This window comes from Argopecten irradians, chromosome 3 (assembly GCF_041381155.1).
Source record: "Argopecten irradians isolate NY chromosome 3, Ai_NY, whole genome shotgun sequence".
Lineage (NCBI taxonomy): Eukaryota > Metazoa > Mollusca > Bivalvia > Pectinida > Pectinidae > Argopecten > Argopecten irradians.
In genome coordinates this window covers 28289704-28304482 of record NC_091136.1, presented here as the reverse complement: position 1 = coordinate 28304482, position 14779 = coordinate 28289704, and the positions used below count along the sequence as shown (strand labels likewise).

Sequence of the window (14779 nt, the reverse complement as noted above, 5' to 3'; positions counted from 1 at the left end):
ACGAGAGAATGGAATAGAATGTCGCCATGGCGACAGTTACTTTTAAGATACTTATAATCGTGTTCGCCTGTTATTTCTTATCTTTGTGCAGAAGATTTTCTTCTTAAAGCACGTCGATCCAAATGGCAATATTTTTTCCAAGATTTTCTGTATTTAAATTTACAGCTTGGGTATTATCAGTAGCACATCACAGCTATCAGCTGCTCACAGCATCTCTCTAAACCACGTCACTTTGTATTCTGATTCACAGAAATATTAACATGAAAACGTTTCAGTGAAAACACTCGGAAAAGGACTATCAACAGCTCTGTTTTTGCAGGCATTATATTCGAGTTTCAGGATTCTTGTTTCAATGTGTCAATACTGCTGTGTGGGTCTAGCAGTAACCATATAAATCTATTTGTAGGCCGAGCACAATACATGATTCATTATACTTCGATACCACAGCCCCACATCAATTCAATTCTTTATTTCTTTGATTCATTTAGTAATTCATCAGTTATGCTAAAGGTATTCACATTGTGTGTTAAGAAAATAAAAATATCACATTCTCGCGCCATTTGATGGACACTCGTGTTGGGCAGTGACTAAAAACAAGCCAATGGCATGCAATACTAGCGCGACATGAATGTTCAAGTTATACTACATAACCCGACCATAATCTTAATCAAAATGTTTATTAATAATAATTCGTACATCCATATTGATAATCCAAGATAAAATTACAGCGCTAAAGAAATGTAATATCCCGTGAGTGAAACTTAGTAAACCATCATACGGTTCATAAAGCTGTTTTGTGGGGTAGTGTGACAACGTCGGGAAATGTATAACCTGCTTTATGGGAATTAACATTTGATAAACACATTATATACAAAGCTTTTAAACAGCAAATAAGCTTATAACTTCAGTTAATTAAAATCAGTTTCGTTTCAGAAATGTTGAAACGGCTAGATATGTACCTTCAATATGTTTATGATTTTATTATAGACGGTTGGCCCGAAACTTTATATGGATGAATTAAAGGTGGTTAGAACTATTAGATTTCAAATGATACACGCCGCTCAAAAAGTAACTTTCAACAGATTGACGGAGGTTTCAGCCTTTGTTTCTTGTGTGTGTGTGTGTGGTGTGTGTGTGTGTGTGTGTGTTTTTCAAACGAGACAACAGATAAGTTACCTACTACATGTAAAACAAAACATCTCTTGTCGGTACGTGATTATACTCAGTTTTCCCATTGAAACACTAAAACTGTTTATATAACGTTGATATTATTTTATTTCCGGACTTTGATTGTAAAGAAAAGATTATCATTTAAATGTGACATCCTTGCACCACTCAAAGTAGTAATTCTATACATGAAGTATCAAAATTACATATGTATTTTGGCCCTAAACTTATCATCTAAGTTTCTATATGTATACCAACTATGTCGTCAATTTAAAGACAGGATGTCCTATGTCGTCAATTTAAAGACAGGATGTCCTTTTGTTATTGTACATAAGAAATGACAAAATTGATACGCATATTGAGATTACTATTCGAATGCACTGGCCATCATGACTGTGTGAGTGAAGTGAACAACATGCTTTTTATATCATAAAAGGCTAATGAGGCTGTACCCTTACCTATTTCCGTAGCATTTAATCAAAAATAGGTAGCAGATGCTAAATTGAGCAAGGCTAAATTTCTTATTTTTGATTCCAAGTCTAATTTTAATGACAATGTACCACTAAGATAAGCTAAATCAAGGAATAATTTATGTTAAATTTCAGTAGTTATTTAAGCAATTTTTGCAATATCAATTAAGTTGTCACATCACAATATTGCAATGTATTTCAATATGATTCTAGAATAGAAATATATGCCATATAATCATAGTTCTGCACGTAATCATGTACACTGCACAATTAGCCAATTAGAAAAAAGATAAGTAACAGCATATCTATATGTATATAAATAATATTATTCACTAAGCTATTAAGCTAATAGAAAAACAATCATACCATTACTCCTTCGCAATCTCAGTGTTCCTGATGGTTCAAAATAAATAATCCACGATTGCTTCTTTAACCAACATTTACCAAATGTAGTAACAACATTATTCCTCGTGTTTGATGGCTACATTGTCATGCATAAACAAGGATACACAGCTGAAAATATTTTAAAAACATTTGCTGTACATGTATATCATATATTGTATACACCTCTGCAGAACTTTAAACTACACGTGTCATCTAAATAGTAGTTTTTCACATCAATAGATATCTGAAACATGTAAAATATAAACTGACTTGACTTTAAAAAGTTGGCACACCAAAAGGCTATTGTTTTATTTAATAAACTTTTAATATGTAAGCAAAAATCATGGAGTTGTTAAAACTGATAGCATATATTGAAATAGGAACAAATGCTGTTTTTGACGCACCAGTTTTTGGCTGAAAATAAAAATCATGTGCGTATGTACAAACATTTTTGATGACTATATAAACCCTCCACCGTTGCCCACAAAAAGAAGCTAACACAGATAAATGAATAAATCAACAGTTCGTTAATATTTATTTGTGAATTTGTGAATAACCACAATGATGGCGATACTGTACACCACATGATCACCACAAGATGACAGATATATTAGATATATTCTGCAAATGGATCGTTATTAAATTGATTTTAGCTCAATGTATTGCATACTTTAAACCTTTCAATGTCGAAGAGTTAAAACAATATCTGCTTGTTTACTTCATTTCTTACTGGAAGCAAAGGTTTATACAATTTTAATGTCAATTCAGTTGGTTATGTAACAAAGTGATCATACCAAACTGTCCTATCATCTTCACAGCCAGGGTTGGAACATAGCACACTAGTTATAAGGTCCATTTAAAACAAGAGTTGTTGGAGAACAGCAAAGCTCGCCTATTCAGAAGAAGTTGATGTTCAAGTATTACTATTTAAACATGGAAATATGACAAATTAACAGACTCAAAAACCCACTAAAGTGCCCCAAATTGGTTGTATTAGCACGTTCAGCATCCATACACATTAGAAAAATAAAATCATAAACATTTATGATGACTTATGCTTAAACAATTGACAAAATAGAATCTTGCTCAAAAACTTTAACGTGAAATGGGACACCAACGCTGACGCCGACGCCGGGGTGACAACATTAGCTCCCCCTATTCTTCGAATAGGCGAGCTAAAAACTGTATACTGATTTTGGTTTCCGTACACGTATAAATCGCATTGGTGTATAGGTCGCACTCCCGATTTTCAGTGGAAGAAGTCACGACTTATACTCCAGAAAATACGGTAGTTCTATTCAAATATTGCTTGTTGAAAATACATGAATTAAATATTGCTTGTTGAAAATACATGAATTAAATATTGCAATGTTTTTTTACATAGCTTGTGTATTTATACAGCAGAAACAATGAACACATGATAAAATGTAGTTAAATAAAGGCAGTGACTGTCACTGTTTTTGGTAACTTAATATTAAAGTGATGTGTCAATGTGAACACCTAAGTTAATCAAATAACCTGTAGCATTTAAATAAATTACTTCTTCTTAAAATATGAAGTTTTAAATACTACTATGAACTATTAATTTCAATCTATCAAAGTTATTACATTTTCTTTCAGAAATATTTAAACCATCATGAAAATTACTGTACAATTAATGAAGTGATATATGAAAAACAAAATGCTCTGCGTAACAGTCCCATAATTGTGGTGTTTATGGAAAAGGCAAGTCAACACTAGCACTTCTAATTGCTGGGTAAAGTTGAGGGTAATCCTATTGATTAATATTGTCATTTGGCATCAACACCATCGACATTAAATCTCTCCAAGAGGTACTGTAATTTTATCTATTGCACACATACACACTCTAGTACCTAGCAGTTATTCTCTCTGATAGCTCTCATTATCTCTATTCCATGTATAACTAAAATTCGTCTAAATCCAAATTCCACAACTACACCAAACGATCACACTTTTGACACCACAGATACCTTAACCTTTGGTAGCATTTACTTTCGCACATTCAAAATCATTCATTCCAAGGAATGCGGCACTCTGTTGACTAGGAGCCAAAATCACACAGTTGCTGAGAGTTTGTGGTAGGCTTAATTCTGTGATTTGTGTTCCGTTTTCCCACTAGAAGGATTTTCTTGTGTAAATTTTTGAAGTCTGCGTTTTCGTACTTCATGCATTTCATCATTGTGTTCCTCTTCGTGGGGATCTTCCCACGATGGAATTATCTCCTCTTTGGCGGGGGAGAAACCTGTTGCTCCCTCTAAACCCGTAAAATCTGAAATTTGTAAAATATTAGTTAACTTTGAAAAACAAGAGATCCCAGAGTGATCTTGGCGCCTACCAAAGAATGATCTATGTCTGACAATGGAAAGAGGGATCTTTTCTTTGCTTTTCAAACCTTTTCAAACATACTACATATAAAATTTGAGACAGATCGCTTCATTACTTTCTGAGAAATAGCAGTAACAAACTTCAACTATCAAAATCCAAGATGGCTCCTTGGCTGCCATCTTGTTGACCGATTGGTCCTGAAATGCAATATGCACAACTAGGGCCCAATGAGAACTTGCTTATGAAATTAAACAAAGATCCCTTCTGTACTTTCTGAGAAATAGCGATAACAATCATAGCGATAACAAACCTGGCGGCCATCTTGTTGACCAATTGGTCTCAAAATGCAATATGCACAACTAGGGCCCTAAGGAAACCTTCATATGAAATTTGAGAAAGATCCCTTCAGTACTTTCTGAGAAATAGCGATAACAAACTTTAACTATCAAAATCCTGCCTGGCAGCCATCTTGTTGACCGATTGGTCTCAAAACGCAATATGCACAACTAGGGCCCTAGGGGAAACTACATATGAAATTTGAGACAGATTCCTTCACTACCTTCTGAGAAATAGCGATAACAAGCATTGTTAACGGACTGACGGACGGACCATGGACAAAAAGCGATTTGAATATCTGATGATGGTGGGCTAAAAAACTACCTTTAGCAGAATGAAATATTTTTGTATGTTAAAGACATTTTGTTGAAAGAGCCATATTACTGTCATCTGACTTATAATCTCTAATATTTCAAGAACAAGTTCATTAACACACGTTTTTCTGTGGTACTAGCTATGTGGTACTATATTTCCCATGTATGTCTTAGCATAAGGATGAAAAAGGTGTGATATTATTTGAGATCATTCCAAATAAAAAGCATCAGATAATAAAATAACAATGGCTAGAAAAAATTTGGTTATGGTCAGGTTTTATCTTGATGACTATATGTCTAAATAAACCAGACATTTAATGACTTACCTAATTTTTGATCATCTTTATTGGTTTTATCTGTATTTTTATCTGAACTCTGTGTTGAATTTTGGCTTAAATCAGCTTCCTTCTTTACATCAGATTTCTTTTGTGATAATGGAAAACTAGCCGCACTGATTTCGGCTATCCTGTAAAAGAGACCAAAATGGTGTCAGGACAAAACTATCTTTGTGTGCTTTGCTTCATGTAAAATATTTCACACATTTCCATTTTTTATTGAGCGGCTCAGCCAGCAGACATAAAATGAAGAATCTAAGTTATAAGCTCCACCGCCGACAGAGCACAAATGATATTCATCATTTGAACAATAATTGGTGTGTAATCGTGTATATATATGCCTAATTAACACAAAAAATAACATAAGATGATTTATTTTGTCTTTGGTGCATGCAGAATCGTTACTTCATTCCATAAAGGATATAGTGCAATGGAATTTTTTCTGGATGCAATTAATTATTTTTGACTTGAAGTAAAATTAGAAGCTCAAACTTTTCAATCGTGGTAATGGTGTAAAGAAAGTGATTTGTAACTAAAGAAAAAAACTAAAGCGTCTGTTCCTGTTTTTGATGGTGAAAAAATATCATTTGTCAGCGGTGGAGCATCTTTAAGTAAGGTGTTCCTGAAACATGTAGCATAACATGAAGTAACAGGTAGCAGATGAAGGGGAGTTAACTCTTACCCTGTCTGTGCAGCAACAGTGTTGTACTGTTGTATGAGCACCATTGCCCCGTCCAGCAGGGACTGTATGTCTTGTAGCCATTGAAGTCTGGCCTCCACATTTTCCCGTTGCTGTCCCTCCATTGCCTTCAATTCCTCGTCAGATAGACCTGCCAGGTTTCTAGGGGGTCTTGGCATGGCTACACATACAAACATTGCAAACTCTCAAAATTCTTGCTTCGAAACACACAAGCACAAAAACTTTTTACTTTTCTGACTAAGTATCTTTCTATTCAAAAATAATCAAACCAATAATTTAATTTTCTTAGAGAATCATATGTTTTGACTTTCCTGGTAGCACAGACATTTCAACTTATCTTGTCAATCATTATCATAATCTTGACGAGTCAACCCTAAAATAACACAATCAAGTCAATGTTAATTTGTCAATATCAATTTTTAGACAGCAGAATCAGACATAAATAAATATATGATACAATGACATTAACGCCAACTTGACCTGACATCTAAAATTAGTCTGTGACTAACTCTGTATTTGCTCTCTGCCTTAAGCTCAGAAATAGCAAATTGGAGATTCAGTGTTGATGATGTGAACACATGATTTTCTGTTGAAAAATGTTCTAAATGCATATTTTGTAAGTATTGTGTTTATCACATCATCATGATGAATCTCAATAACATTAATATACATGTACAATGACATTCTGGGCCTATGCATCTATAGACAAAATATGTTACTTACGTAGTCCACCCTATCTTCAGCCAACCAGTGGAAGCATTTCAAGAACAACAAAAGTGTGAACAAAGCCACAAATCTTGGACTGAAGTCATCACGAAACACTGTGAAGGCCAAACAGGTCTCTGTCACCGCATACCAAGATCTTTCAATCAGGTGCTAAAATGTTTAAACATATTACTGAATCATAGCGGATTTAGACAACCAAGCAGTACAAACGTTGCTTTAAAATAGTTTTTTGATAACACATACACATTCCGTACCAAAAATTTTGAATAAAAGAGGCTCTTTCAGGCATATCAAATTCCTCAAACTTAACTTAATATGAGTTCTTAAGTACTGTGATACAAGATGTTGTTATAATGTTAAATCTTTTGCTCATGACAATACATTACCTCCATTTCAGCAGCACGTAGCTGCCCAAAGAAAATTTTCCTCATTAATTTCCCCATCAGGATAACTCCAACAAAAGCTTGTATATACAGCATCTGAAACAAAAAACAAAAGAACTGCATTAATAGCATTTCGTTTGGATCCTAATAGTAATTGTCTGTGCAAGTCAAATTATAATGTTGCATAATAAAATCTCTCCCTGCCTTAAGCTTGAATGTGCCATAAATGTTGACCAGGGTACCCAATCTGCTTAACATCTAATATAAGATTAATATTGGACATTCCTTTATAGTCCTCATGTCCAAAAGGCTGAGATTTCTGTATAATTATCACACCCCAAAGTTTGAGAAAATATTTTATCCCATAACTTTGCATGTTTCACAATGAAAACCCATGTGATAAATTCCATAACAGTTGGTTATCATTTATATATATATATATGTTTACACACTCCTAGCCTCTGATTGGTCAACTCCAAGATCTCTTGATTCCGACTGGCTCTAAACTGCGGGCTACTTTTCATAGCGCATTTCTTTTAAATAGCACTGTATTTACTGTTTAACAGGTAGTTTCTTATTCAAAGTATTAAACAACAGAATATTGCCTCTCTATTTAGGCACTTAATATTTATTCTATGGTGGAAAGATATCACTAAATATTGTATTGTGGTAAGTTTTCCTGAATGAAGACGAGAAAATGGTCACCACGGTACAAACATTAAAGTTATGGAATAAATAACTTCCCCAACGCATGAATGTTGTTTATCATGTTTATCTAAACTCTTGATCCCTCTGTCGATACATCTTACCATTGGAAATGTACTTTCAGGAAGTTGGAAACTTTCACCTTTTATTTAATTTTAAACTCAGCAATTTATGTAAGATTTTTTAAGGCGAGTCCAGAACACTTATTTTCAAATTTTGGTGAGTCCCAATAAAAAGAAATGTAGAGGTTCTCAAAATTTTTGTAAGTCCCACAAGAAAATCATGAGTCCATGACACGTCTTGATGAGTCCTGTAAATCACTGAAACTCTTAACTTGTTTAATAGTTAATTTTCAAATGTTTGAAAGGCACTCGCTAAAGCTTGTGTCTTTTAAAAATTTGAAAATTAACTAACTTGAGTTTGATTAACATGATAAACAGTCACACATTGGGGAACCTCTATTTCCTCATGGATACAAAAGAATAAGGATAAACATTAGTCTAAAAAGAGGCATATTTTTCACTGTGACATGATCAAAATTCCTGATGACATCATGTCCATATATTCCATGATTATTTTGCTTGTACTCAGATAATTCAGGTTCAAGATATTAACATACGTGCAAACTGTCATAACCTTGAGCTTCACCGTTGCATAGAGATATCTTTCGTCGCAACAACTAACAAGCAGACGAAGCTACTTTGGCAAACAGTCTCCTTCCATGTGTGCCATAATTACTAGCTATAGGTTGTACAGTATATACTATAATAGATAACCTTTAATTTATCTACAGTTATATTTTTAATGCTTTTATGTCTCGTAGTGAAGAAGCAACATGTATATGTTTTTAAAAATTGAGGTAAATTGTCAAAATATAGGTCAGTGAACATGACCTGGTTTTGATACAGGACACACCATCTCATATGGTGGACGCATATTCCAATATGAAGTCCAATCCCTTAGCAGATGCTTTAACACAGGTGACACATCAGTAAAATGTGGTAGACAATCTTATCGTGGTTGACTTTACCTTTTGTCAGCTGCTTTGTCATCTTAATCTCTTGTATGGTAATGTATATAAAAGGTTATAACTTCATGTATTTTCAAACTTAGTTAACATTAACGCAGTACCCTCTCCATATCATACTGCTGATTTAGTCAAGTAAAAATATGAAAAATAGAAACCTAACCTCCAAATAATTGCAACAGCATTTGTTTTCTGCTTTTTGGGTTGGAGGATCTTAGTATTTTACCATGAAAAAAGTCGCCAAAAATCATGTTCTGAGAGTCGTTTTTTGAACACCCGAAAAATAATAAAATATGAAGAAATCACACTTTTGACCACTTTTAAAGAACAATATCTGCTATTTTTGCAATACTTGAAAGTAAGACAAACTTTAGGTTAGTACAAATAAGTTGAATTGATACAATAATTTCAGTCAATCCAAGAAATGAAGAAGGATGAAAACAACTGAAAACCTTTGAATTTAGCTAGCAATACCGTTTTTGTTCTTTTTAGATGCAAACATTTATAAAATCTAACCCTGAACAGAATCAGTTTATGTTTTATGTCCTAAAGGATTACTTTTTGTTTGATATTTAAGCATGATCGATAATACATTAGCTAGAAAAAAACTAAATATTAACCCATCAAGTTGACTGATAGTGCCAATTTGAAGTGTTTTTATACTTTTTTGGCAAAACTCCCATTTTGATACGTAGTTAATATTTCGGAAAAAAAGCAAACGCTTCCAAATATTTCATATCTTTTTTTTGTATATTTTGTGCTTGTTATTTTGATCATTTATTGTAAAAACTGTATAAATATGTACATCTTATTTATTGCTAAAAACTTCCTATAACGTTAATTTGGCTGAATACCAAAATATGTCGAAGTCCATAAATTTGCAATACAAAAATCTTAATTTTTCGAATATGCTTTATTAGTAAAATAATCAGAACTGTGATGATTTTCAGCTATGAAATGGACATTGAAATTTTATTTTATCCTTTTATCTCATTGAAAATTGTGTAACCCCCATCCCGTTCCATTATGGAAAAATGAAAAACTGACCTATTCGAATATTTGATCAAATTGAAACTTCAATTTCACTTTATAAAGACCGTTCCATTATGGTAGTATATCTGCCAAAGTATTTTGCAATCTGATTAGTTACAAAATAGACATTCACATTTTTGATATTTCAACTTAAGGACTTGGTCAATTAGAGAAGTTTAGTCAAATTGGCACTAAATGAGGATTTGATCGACCTCACGTCTTTTATTATTGTGAATATCTTGATATAGTTGTCTCTTTTAGGTTAGTATAGCTTACATAGAATCTGAATTAATAACTATCTAAACACTTGAGACGGCACTTACTGAATAATTCTTGAATAAAAAAAGACATATTATTCAATTAGGACTTCAACATATCTTTGGAAAAGGTCAAAAGACCAATTTTAAGCAACCATGTTATCTCAGGTAGTGAAAGTAAAATGTTTTACTTTTAAAGCTTTTAATCAACAAGTTTTATTTAAAAAAGATTCCACCAAAATGAGTATCAATGGTATTGTTGATAATAACAATTTTGTATCTTAAAAATCAAACAAAAGCTATTTGGCTGTTACAAGGACATACAGTTATTGTAGTTACGCAATTTTCATGCTGTCATACTTTTTCCCTGTGTTGATTTCAACTTAGGTTTTTGGCAATCTGTGCTGTCCTTATAACGTTCTTGCCATACAGTAATTTTCTAGTATCTCATGATAACCATGTAAGTTTATATTAATTTGACTTCAAACCTGGCTAATTATGCAAATATCCCTATTTTTCTGATTTTTGGGGGGTCAAGAAAAACACTTTCCCAAATTTTTGTTTGTGGCGACATTTTTTCTTGTATAAAACAAAGACAGATCTGTATGAAAAACAAAGAAAAAATTTTGTTGCAATTATTTTTGGGTAACACCCTATCTTAGTATCTTTACTGGACTTACTTGTTCAATACAGTAATTAAAACCCACACAGTACTTGTCGTGCTTGTTGTTTTGTTAGCATCTGCTACATTTGTTTTGTTATTATACTCTAAATGATCAATTAACCATGAAACGTCATATTTTCTTTACAATTTCAAATCACACGAAATGATGAACGAATAAACACAGTTTTGTCGCACATCATACAGAGCATACGTGTACATAATCAAAGACCTATAGGCTATCGATCTTTTTCAGTTTTTGTAGCTGTTTACATTTTGTGACCTGCAATCGTATCGTCGAATACTTACAGCCATACTGGGGTTAGACTTCGTTATATACACAACCGAAGGATAAAATTGTTTCTTTTGATAATATGCATTTCCCACGACAATTGATGTCAGGATAAAGCTAACCCCGGTCAATAATACAGCCTTCATCATGTAAGTTTATGTTGTAGCTTCCAACTCTGGGTCCAAGATGGCGGCACTTCCGATGTGGCAACAAACTAAAAATAGAAACGGCCTCTAAAAATAGCAAAAATTCATGTGTCTCAGTTTCATTGGATTTTGTAAACACAATCGTAAAGGTCATTCAAATGGATGACAACAGGTTAAAATAACATCTTACAGTGAAAAATATATATTAAAATTAAGCACGACCCGGAATGAATAAACACGATATAAATACTTTATACTTAAATCAGAAACATATACATATGTAACTTATATATGTTTCTGCTTAAATATTGTAAATATTGTAGATTGCTTGAGATATACAAATGTAACTTACACTCAGAAACACAGGGCTTGACACGAAAAAGGAGCATTCCTCTTTATCCTATGTAGAATTTATATTAAACGATTTCTTAAAAAGGAATTCCGTAAAACTGAACCTAAGTTCCTAACTCAGACACCTTATTCAAGGTTCATGCTGATAAATAACAGATGCAAGTGTTTTATTTTAAAAAAATATTATGATCATATATTATTACCAAGACATACTGTCAGATTATTTTTTAATATACAAATGCTTGTAGCCAGTAATCAGCGGCGTAGCTAGGTCTGTAAACAATGCCTGCATGCCTGGGGGTGCAGGGGGCGATGTGCAGGGGGCTATCGCCCCCTGCTCAGGGTCCAGGGGGCGAAGCCCCGGTAGGGTGTATGGGGGGCGAAGCCCCCCAGAAGCTGACGGGAAATTGTTTCAATGTAGTAACCATTTTACTTCTTTGGTAACTTTTAACGTACATGTATATACCAATGGTTAAATGGAAGTCACAATATTTAGGTGATAACCATACTAGACTCCCGTGACAAGTGCTCGAACAAAAAACACGGATTTGGGTGTAAATATTAAATTAGTAAGTAATGGAAGAATTTTGAGTTATTTTAACTGATGAAAAACTTATGGAGAATATTTTAAACAAAATTATAATTAAGTTTACGTGTTGGTTTGTTTATGACAGCGAGTCAAAGACCACTGTCAAAATGGTGGAAATTGCGTAAGAAGGGACCAGTCCTCGACCACCTCAATAAAAAAAAAAATTGTATTAATGACCTATTTTTCTACTTATTCTGTTCTATTTCTAACAATTACAACAACAAAAATTCTTTTCTAAATCAAAAATCTGTTCATATTCGACAAAAATAAAAGTCAACTATTTCGTGACACCAGAAATCACGGTTTAACACGCGTTTTAAAGGGGCGGGAAGTGAACCAAAATTGATCAATTCACTTTTTCGTTACTAAGGTCAAGAAAATGTTGCAATTGCTTTAATTAAGTTGTTTTGCTATCATTTTTAAGATAATTATATGTTTTTAGAATATTTCTAACTTTTCATGCGATGTTGTTTATTTTGGTATTCGTAAGTGTTTCCCGATTCAAAATCCACAATTGCTTGAGGGATTTTGGTGAAGAAGTCTTCTTCTTTAGTTTAAGTCTAGTATTGTCTTCGACAAAATTCAAACATGTTTAACAACTTGGTAACCGGAAATATATAGACTATTCTAATAAATTTCCAGAATGGCCAATCTTCAAGTCTATCAAATGTGCACAAAGTTGTTAGGCATACAGTTGGGCATATCATATGTATTTATACATAATTTATATTCTGCAGCGTCATGTGTATCCAATGTTGTGTTTTTTCTGACTGTTCAAAAATGTAAGTCAGATTAATTTTTGCATGCTTGAGCATGCAAGCATGCACGGGCGCTACGCCACTGGTAATGGTTTTGTTTTTAAGACTTTAATTGTCATAAGAATGTACTTGGAACATAACAAACTAGTCAGTTCAGTCCATGAAAAAAGCCATGTCATTTTAAAATTATATTGAGATCCAGATGCGTAATATAACACTCTAATATAGTGACGTTACAAGTAATTATGACGTCATAATCAATATATGACGCCGTATGATTGATTTCGAAAGACGGAAACGTCACACCCCATGCAATAAAGCCTCGTGGCGTCACAGCGCCATCAAAGTTACTATTTTCTAGGTACAATTTTAATATTTTTTTTTCAGAAGCTAGGCTGAATTTACGATAAAAGTTACAAAAAACTGGATTTGGGTTGAATATATCACGCAATTTTAACGAAAAATTTGTTGCCAAAGTCAAGCGAATGCAGCCATTTTCTCACGATTTCCTCAAATTCTGTTCGTCATTGTTAGTTATATAACGTCATAATGGATTTTCAGCCAATGAAAAGCGCTGCATGTAATGTTACACTAATGACATATACTAGATATCTGGCGGATTATGTGATAAGTGTCCTTTTTATATGAGATTTTATGAAACTATTTTTTATTTTTGTGAGCCTTGGCGTATAAACGTGGGACCCTTTCAGTGAGAGTTGAGTACTAAATACCTTTGGCTAGTAAAGTTGATATTTCCTCTAAATAAATACATAATAGATCAATAATTTTGTCGAGTCGCAGAAGTTATTAACTATATGTTTACTAGCACACTTATCATCACCTTCAGAACTGTTTAATTAGAATAAATAAAATGTTAATTTTCATAACGCGGGTCGTTTTATGTTTCCCGCCGTCGTCCTAAATGCCGCGCGGTAGTTGACTATCACTGCGCCAGACAGCAAAACAGCGAAATGAATCTCCACTGTTATCGTACATTAGAAGGAAATCTTGCATATGTTTGGTGTTGTAACCTCATCTTAAGCAATCAATATATATTTTCTTTTATTATTAATTTTTTAAGAAACCTTTAAATTTTGGGCCGGAAAGATAGTGGGCCTTTAAACAAACGTATTATATTTTACTCTTTTTATGAAATTTCATATTGTCACTCTTATAAGATCCTCTATACGATACAGTATGGATCCGAAGGACAATCAAAGTTTCCAGAGGTTTATATGATCTTAATTCTGTACCAAGTTTTTAATTTACAAAACAAAAAAACAAAAAAACAAAAAAAAACCAGTTTTCAGCACGTTTTATTTTCAATATATAATAGAAGTCATGACCACTTCCGAAAACTTCTATAGTATAAGATGTCCTTATTCATGAGTCCTTGTACACGTGTGCATATAAAATCAGCCTGAGTAAGAGTGGAGAAGGTTGATGTGCAGGATCAGATTGAGCTATACATTATCAGAATCATATCGGTACCTGGTATTTATATAACTAACTAGGGCATCAACAGCATAAGAAAATATTTATCGATGACCTAAGACGAGCCGCTACAAACACCAAACAATTGCAAGATTTTCTGTGTAAACTACGTTAGATCTTTGCTGTTTAGCCGTCTGGCGCAGTGATTACCATTTGATTTATTTTAATTAAATGTTCAGAATGTGTTGACAAACTGACCAATCACAGGCTTGTTGAATCTTCCAATGAAGATTATTTTGTTTAGCGAGAGAGCGACGCCCGACTTCGCCCGGATGGATATAACGACAGTGATAGTTATAATAGTAT

The 14779-nt window shown here is 33.3% G+C and overlaps 1 protein-coding gene across 1 annotated transcript; it reads right to left on the bottom strand.

Annotated features, from left to right (window-relative positions):
* Positions 1-2527: 2527 nt before the first annotated feature.
* On the bottom strand, positions 2528-11333 carry LOC138319605 (uncharacterized). The gene is made up of 6 exons (XM_069262754.1): positions 11153-11333; positions 7165-7257; positions 6776-6928; positions 6035-6234; positions 5344-5483; positions 2528-4311 (listed from the first exon to the last, which is right to left on the bottom strand). Exons 1-6 carry the CDS (start codon positions 11282-11284, stop codon positions 4127-4129), a joined length of 903 nt encoding a protein of 300 aa, XP_069118855.1. The 5' UTR covers positions 11285-11333; the 3' UTR covers positions 2528-4126.
* Positions 11334-14779: the final 3446 nt, after the last annotated feature.

What these genes read in the sequence shown, in the direction of transcription:
- LOC138319605 (XM_069262754.1), bottom strand. Translation starts at nt 11,284, where the DNA reads ATGATGAAGGCTGTATTATTGACCGGGGTTAGCTTTATCCTGACATCA. An exon ending in ACTGTTGCTGCACAGACAGG is followed by an intron (nt 5,484 to 6,034) that starts GTAAGAGTTAAC and finishes TCTCTTTTACAG; the next exon opens with GATAGCCGAAATCAGTGCGG. An exon ending in TAAAGATGATCAAAAATTAG is followed by an intron (nt 4,312 to 5,343) that starts GTAAGTCATTAA and finishes TACAAATTTCAG; the next exon opens with ATTTTACGGGTTTAGAGGGA.